The 7,644-nt window shown below is 38.4% G+C and overlaps 1 protein-coding gene across 1 annotated transcript; it reads left to right on the top strand.

The window, feature by feature from the left end:
• Positions 1-229: 229 nt before the first annotated feature.
• On the top strand, positions 230-1,147 carry LOC102874554 (olfactory receptor 9G1-like). The gene has a single exon (XM_006900400.1). The coding sequence runs from the start codon at positions 230-232 to the stop codon at positions 1,145-1,147; it is 918 nt and encodes a 305-aa protein (XP_006900462.1).
• The last annotated feature ends 6,497 nt before the right edge of the window (positions 1,148-7,644 follow it).

Here is a 7,644-nt window from a genome sequence, read left to right as displayed (position 1 = left end):
TGGAAAAAGAAATAAATGGCTTTTAAAAATGAGAAATTGAATACTTCACTGTAAAATGAGTGATTGTTACAAACTGCAAAGCAATCCTTCTGAAATAGTCATTAGTAGGATCTTAGACTTCTGGTTTTCCTGTTGATGTGAAATAAAACATATATCATCTTTTCTGCTTACCCAATAAAGAAATTCAAGTGAAACTAACATTTTTCTCCTCTTAGGTGAGATTATAGCCATGGAGGTGAGTAATCACACCGTGACTGAGTTCATCCTGTTGGGCTTCACAACAGACCCTGTGATGCAGCTGGTCCTGTTTGTGGTCTTCCTCGGCGTGTACTCTGTGACTGTGGTGGGAAATGTCACACTCATAGTGCTAATATGTAATGACTCCCGGCTTCACACACCCATGTATTTCTTCATTGGCAATCTGTCCTTCCTGGACTTCTGGTATTCCTCTGTGTACACCCCGAAGATCATAGTGACCTGCATCTCTGAGGATAAAAGCATCTCCTTTGCTGGTTGTGCAGCTCAGTTCTTCTTCTCCGGTGGCCTGGCCTACAGTGAGTGCTACCTGTTGGCTGCCATGGCTTATGACCGCTACATGGCCATTTCAAAACCTCTCCTCTATTCTCAGACTATGTCCATACGGTTATGTACATTTTTGGTTGCAGCCTCCTATCTTGGTGGATTTCTTAACCTCTCTGTCATCACCAAAAGAACTTTTTCCTTGAACTTCTGTCATGATAATGTTATTGATGACTTTTTCTGTGATTTATTTCCCCTGGTGAAGCTGGCTTGTGGCAGAAGAGACGGCTATCAGATTATCCTTTATTACCTCCTGGCCTCCAACGTCATTACCCCTGTTGTATTCGTCCTCACCTCTTACCTCTTCATCATCGCCACCATCCTGAGGATCCGCTCCACCCAGGACCGCCTCAAAGCCTTCTCCACCTGCTCCTCCCACCTGATCTCTGTCACCTTATACTATGGCTCTATTCTCTACATCTACTTTCACCCCAGGTCTAGCTATTCCATGAGTGGAGACAAAATCGTTTCCACTTTTTACACTGTGGTCTTCCCTATGTTGAATCCCATGATCTACAGCCTGAGGAATAAGGATGTGAAAGAGGCTCTGAAAAAACTCTTCAAATAAATCAAGCTTCTATCTTTCTAAGGAGATGGAAAAACAATTTTTGATCAATTATCTGCATCACAGGCAATATTGACATTATACTTAATCATGGTCAAAGAAACCCCAAAGTTAAATCCATTGCCAAGAAGTTTATTCTGAATCATGGGACCCTCTATTGTGTTTCTAAGACTGTAAATCTTGAAGAAAAGAGACTTTTTTTTTCAGTAGAAGGATTGTTGTCTTTCAACAGCTGACATTTTGATTACTAGTCTTATATATGAGACATCATGCCTTAATGATTAAGGAAATTTCTAATTAAAATTAAATAAGTTTTCTACTTTTGAGCCAACACAGAATGGTTTTATGATTGGAAAATCAGGGCCTTTTAGGATGTAAAATTTTAAAATAAAATGCAAGTAATTTGATTGAATTCCACTCATTAACGACAACCAAAACATTGGATTTGAAACAGACTGAAAAATTAAAATTCTAAAGAAGCTCTCTTCTGTCTACATAAATAAGTATTCCATTCTCTTTAGTAGAGGGAGATTTTTGAGATTGGTATAGGGAGTATACTACCTATGTAGTTATTTCTAGGTATAGAAACTAATATGGTGAATTAATGTAATTTTCTGTGTCTGATAGTTAGATGACTCTCTGTAATTTGTTTCCTTAACAAAATTGTTTTGACATATTAATTTTTTTCTCAGTAGCGTTTGCACCGAATCCCAACAGCACTGGTGAAGTACCGCAGTGCAAACTAGGCTCCCAAGCCATGTCTCATCAATATGCTTAGCTCGATGAGTTAAGGAAAAAGTGGTCAAGAATCCCTTGACTTGACCTGTATGAATAGCTAGAATTCTCAAGGATCCTCTTAAAGAGACATCTTCCAATCAAATTGAGACTTTATAGCTTTGAAAACACAAAATACAATTATTACAATAAAGTAGAAATTATAATAAAGCAAAAAGAGCCTTGATGGTGTATTAAGTATTGGTTTGTTAATTCAACTATCCATAGTTCAAACCCACCAGTGACTCCAAGGGGGAAAGATGGAAAGTCTCCTTCCTTAAGACATACAGCCTTGGAAACCTAATGAAATGGACTTGATGACAGTGACTATTTTCAACTTATAATGAGATAAAATAGCATAAAAAATTAAAGTTTATGAGTCCATATTACTCTAAAAAAAGTCAGTGTTGAGAATACAAGGAATGGTGATTTTTAAAAAATGGTAGATATAGTTGGTCCTATTTAATTGTTTTTCAAAAAAATAAAATAGTGTTAATATGTGCTCATAAAGTATAAGTATACATTTTTGTTGGAGTAGACAAAAAAGAAAATACAAGGAATGGAATTTTTCATCTGCTGTAGTGAATTCATATTGGAATGTGCAAAGCAGTCTGTCATAAGTGATAGCATAATTTTCTTAATGAACTTGATTACTCAAATTTTAATGATGTTTAAATTCTGAACAGAAAGTGTTTTCATTCTATGTCCTTTAGTGTCCAAGTTAAATAGTGTAAGCAAACATTAATCACAGTGAAACTGTGTGTTGGGAATCTACAAGACCATGCTAAGGACTGATGTTCACTGAGAGAAGTCAGCAGAGGCAAATTCAGAGCTATTTTTTCTTAAAGCAAAAGACAACGGGCACAATCTGCTAAGGGAAAAGACACACAGGGTGGACCCTGGGGGAGCAGACATACGCTTCCAAGAGCTCTTTCCTAATGGAGTCCTAAAAGATACACTAGATTCCCTGAGCAACACCCTGTGAAAGTGTTGACAATCAGGGAACAGATGAAATTGCTCATATTTTTCAGTGTGCATATTCAGTGTGTTTAGCACATACCCCCAAATTCAAACTCTCACGGGGGGGGCTATAACCCTCTTTGATTTTATTAGTAGGAAGGCAGCATATTGAACATTTTTTGTTTGTTTTCTGTTAATGGTAGGGGCTCTATCAAAATTCAGGTTCGCACACACTTCTTGTCTTAATCGTCTAGTGCTCTTATAACTGAGATATCAGATGTGGGTAGCTTTAACAAACAGAAATTTATTATCTTATGGTTTAGGAGGCCAAGTTTAGGGTTCCAGAACTAGTGGAAAGCCTTCTCTCTTTATTTGTTTTCTGGAGGAAGGTTCTTGTTTTCTTTAGCATCCGTATGTACACGCATTGTTCTTTGAGATACCCATATATCTTGGTCTTTTTGGTCTCAAGTAGCTTACTAGCTCAAAAGAATGTAGTTACTCCTGATGATTGTTTTTAGTGGTTCTGAAGTATTTTCATCTCTTTTCGTGTTTTCTCTTCTTTTATGTCCCATGAAAGAAATGATGCTATCAGCCACCTCCCTGGGAAACTGCCTTTATATCAAATCTGGGCTGTGATAGGATAAAGGGATGTCATGTCTCAACCCTAATCCTTTAACAATTAGTTGGGTTTTGAGATTATGTTGTTGTCATGTGCTGTGGAGTTGCAGTAGACTCAGAGCTGACCCTGTAACACATTTTCAGCGACTGTTAATTGCTTAGGAGGAGATTTTCCATCTTTCTCCTATGAAGCAGTTGGTAAATTCTTACCACTTGCCTTTGAGTTGAGAGCATAACTCCTTACCACTAGATCACTCGAGTGCCAGATCATGAAAGATAATTCTAAAACTCCCACATTACATACTGAAGGAGCCAAAAAGGGTTAATAAAGAAACAGTCTGCACACAGATATCTATTTGGCCTTCCTCACTCTGAATGGGGAGTGGGAGAGGAATGTGTCCTTGAGTCTGCAGACAGATGGGGACCTTGGACACTTGCACATGAGGTCGGAGAATATTCCTTTTTCCAAGGCATAGTCTTATTGCTTCTGGTAAACAGAGATATGGAAGCAAAACAGATTCTGTGAGAACATTCTGTGCTAAGCAAGTCTAGTTTCTGGTAAATAAATTTTCCCCAAATCATGAGTGTCTGCATGTAGACTGTTTTTAGATGATGATAAAATTAGAAATGAGCCGGGCCTGAAGGTTTGCAGTTCTTGTCCTGTGTGTGTGAGTGTGTGTTTCTTTGCTGCAGTCCTGTCTTGTCTTCTGTGTGTGTCTATCTATTTATGTTCATTTCTACAAGGGAAAAGGGTTGCAGATTGCAACATATACATATATTTTTGCGGGATACAATTAAATCTATGACACATACCACAGCCAACACTTTAAACTGAACTTTCAAAGGATAGCTGGCTGGTCTACTATGTGAAATCTTCACTTCACAAATTATGATTATTTTCTTTCCCCCCAAAAAATTACTTGAACATAAATGTTGTATAAAGAAGATGAACAACTCTTAGTGTCTTTCACAGGTTGGCAGATGAGCAAGTGCATTCTTAGATAGTTGGTCTTGTGGGATTTCAAAAGTCATATTGTTTAAGTTGCTATGTGAACAGACCAATAGACAACATCATGGCAGATGCAGAAAGGATTGACGCTGTCAATTACTTCATCTTACATTCACCAACAATCAGCATGCTTGGTACTAGCAGTTAGGAGATCAACAGATATATTGCCCTGGGGAAGACTGCTGTCAAGGATCTCTCCAAAACACTGAATAGCTATGAGGTCAGTCTGAATACTGAAGTGATTCAGTGATTATGTGATTCATACCATGGTATTTTCAACCACTTGGTACACATCTGAGACTGAACAGTGAGTAAAGATAATAGAAGAACTGATTCCTTTGAGTTGTGGTGTTGGAGAATAAAATTGAATATTCCATGGACTTGCAAAAGAATAAAAGATACATCTTGAAAAGTAAAAAAGCAGCTGGAGTGCTTTTTGGGAGCAAAGATGGTAAAGCTTTGTCTCTTATACTTTGGACATCTTGTTAAGAGAGGCTATTTCTTAGAAAGGGACATCATTTTTGGAAAGATAGAGGGTCAGTAAAAGATAAGACCCTCAATGAGGTGGATAGACAGAGTGACTGCAGTAATGAACTCAAATGTGTCAGAGATGATTAGAATGGCACAGGATAAAAACAATGGCCAGGTCTATTGTTATAGGGTCACTATAGGTGAAACTCAATTCAGTGGCACCCAACAACACCAAACGAACAAATACTGTCTAGTAAAGGGCAATAGAGAAACAAGGATATATGGAATTCAGATTGTAAAAGTAATTGCTGATAACTTTCTATTATATGATTAGAAATGTAAGCTTTCTTCTTCATGATTCTGGTCCATTAAAAATCTAAACTGTATGACTTACACTGAAGCTTCCTTGAGTTTTCACTCTAGTAAATTCTGAGACTGTTGTCTCCTATCTATTGAATAGCCATACTTGTTCTTTGACATGAACTCTTATAAGAGCACTGAGATATAAAGGTTAACCTACTGGTTCTCAAATATGTTGTTGTTGTTGTTATGTGCCGTCGAGTCGTTTGCGACTCATAGCGACCCTATGTACAACAGCCCTAAACCCTGCTCTGTCCTGTGCCAATTGCATCGCCTCTGACACACCCATCCCGATTACCCCAGTCACTGAATCAATCCACCTCATAGAGGGTCTTCCCCTCCTGAACTGTCCCTCTACTCTACCCAGCATGATGTCCTTCTCCAAAGACCTGTCTCTCCTTGCAACATGTCCAAAGTATGTCAGACGAAGCCCTAGAATCTTTGCCTCCAAGGAGTAGCCTGGTTTAACCCTCTCTGGGATGAATCTGTTTGTTTTCTTGGCAGTCCATGGTACATTAAATACTCTTCTCCAGCACCACAGTTCAAAGGCATCAATTCTCCTTCTATCCTCCCTAGTCATTGTCTAGCTCTCTGATGCATAACAAGTGACAAGTATGTTATTTACAAAGTTTGTATGCTTTGTTTTTCATACCAGATCTTTCCCATTTCCTTCATCCCTACCCATCAAATTGTGTGACCCTATAATTAACCTCCCCGCTCCGCCCCCATCCTCACCCCTCTGTTCCCCACCTTGGATCCTCAGACTCTTTCTACAGTAGTGGTCTTACATGATATTTGTCCTTATGGAATGACGTTGGCTCACTTTGTTTAATGCTTTTCCAATCCCTCTCAAGTTAGTAATTTACAAAAATCACTGCTCCTGTGTGATGCGTAGTATTCCATGATGTGAATGTACCATAATTTCTCAATCCATTTGTGATTGGACATTTGGGCTGTTTCCATGTTCTTGCAGTGGTGAATATGGTGCTGTGAACATTGGTGTAAAAGTCTTCGTTTGTGCCTTAGTTCTCATTTTCTTGGGGTATGTTCCAAGCAATGTAATAGCTGGGTCATTACAAAATGGGAAAAAGACATTGAAATAATTTTCACAGGGGAAGATATTTGGATGGCCAATAGACCCATGAAGAAATGCTCAAAATCACTGGCAATAAGAAAGATACAAATCAAAACCACAATGGGATACCATCTCACTCCTGTAGAAATGGCAAAGTTAACAGGACAACAAGTAATAAATAGAGGAGAGGATGTGGAGAGATGGGAACTGTAATACGTTGTTGGTGGGATTGTAAAGTGGTACAATCACTTTGGAATGCAGTTTGTCACTTCCTCAAGTGTAGTTCTTTATTCTATTTTGTATCATAATTCCCCTGGTGATCAGAATCAGTTAGCCCTCCGAGTAGAGTGACCCTTGTGTCACTGAAGGAGGAGTCCAACACAGCTAGGTGGGTAGCTCAGATTTCAGGTGATCAGAATAACGAGGAAGTACATTTGGAAAAGTTTTCCCCTTGTTGACATAGACCTACAAATCCACAGAAACAGGAATTAAAAGCCTAATGTTTTCTTTGAGAAATAATAAAAGACTGTTGGCCTGAGCCCTCCAATGATAAAACACCAAGAAAGAATTGAATGTGTTAGGGAAAACACGTATTTTGGTCAATTAAACTCTCTGTAATTGAGGAACATGTCTCAAAGGACAGATGCAGCCCTGGATGCACTCACCAGTCTATGCCAGGAAATTTGGAGGATAGCTGCCTGGCCAACTGACTGGAAGAGACCCATATTTGTTCCCATTCTCAAGAAAGTTGATCCAAGAGAATGTGAAAATTATTGAACAAAATTATTAATATCATAGGAAAGCAAAATACTGTTAAAGATCAGTTAAAGACTTCTAGAATAGTAGTACATAGAGAACTGCCAGAAGTTCAAGCTGGATTTAGAAGAGATTGTGACACCAGGGATATTATTGCTAATGTCAGATGGATCCTGGCTGAGAGCAGAAAATACCAGGAAAGTGTCTATTTGTGCTTCATTAATTATGCAAAGGCATTTGACTGTATAGATCATAACAAGTTATGGCTTGTACGAACAGAACAATAGAACATACATGGTTTAAAATTAAGAAAGATGTGTGTTAGGGTTGTATCCTTTCTCTTTACCTACTTAATCTGTATGCTAAACAAATTATTTGAGAACCTAAAATCTATGAAGAAGAATGTGGCATCAGGATTGGAGAAAGGCCTGGAAATAACCTCGGTATGTAGATGACACAATCTTGCTTGCTGAAAGT

The sequence above is a fragment of the Elephantulus edwardii genome, unplaced genomic scaffold (genome assembly GCF_000299155.1).
Source record: "Elephantulus edwardii isolate Elephantulus edwardi_28Jun2011 unplaced genomic scaffold, EleEdw1.0 scaffold00284, whole genome shotgun sequence".
NCBI lineage: Eukaryota > Metazoa > Chordata > Mammalia > Macroscelidea > Macroscelididae > Elephantulus > Elephantulus edwardii.
Note: the sequence above shows the minus strand (reverse complement) of the source record. Positions and strands in the feature narration are given on the sequence as shown.

What these genes read in the sequence shown, in the direction of transcription:
- LOC102874554 (XM_006900400.1), top strand. Translation starts at nt 230, where the DNA reads ATGGAGGTGAGTAATCACACCGTGACTGAGTTCATCCTGTTGGGCTTC.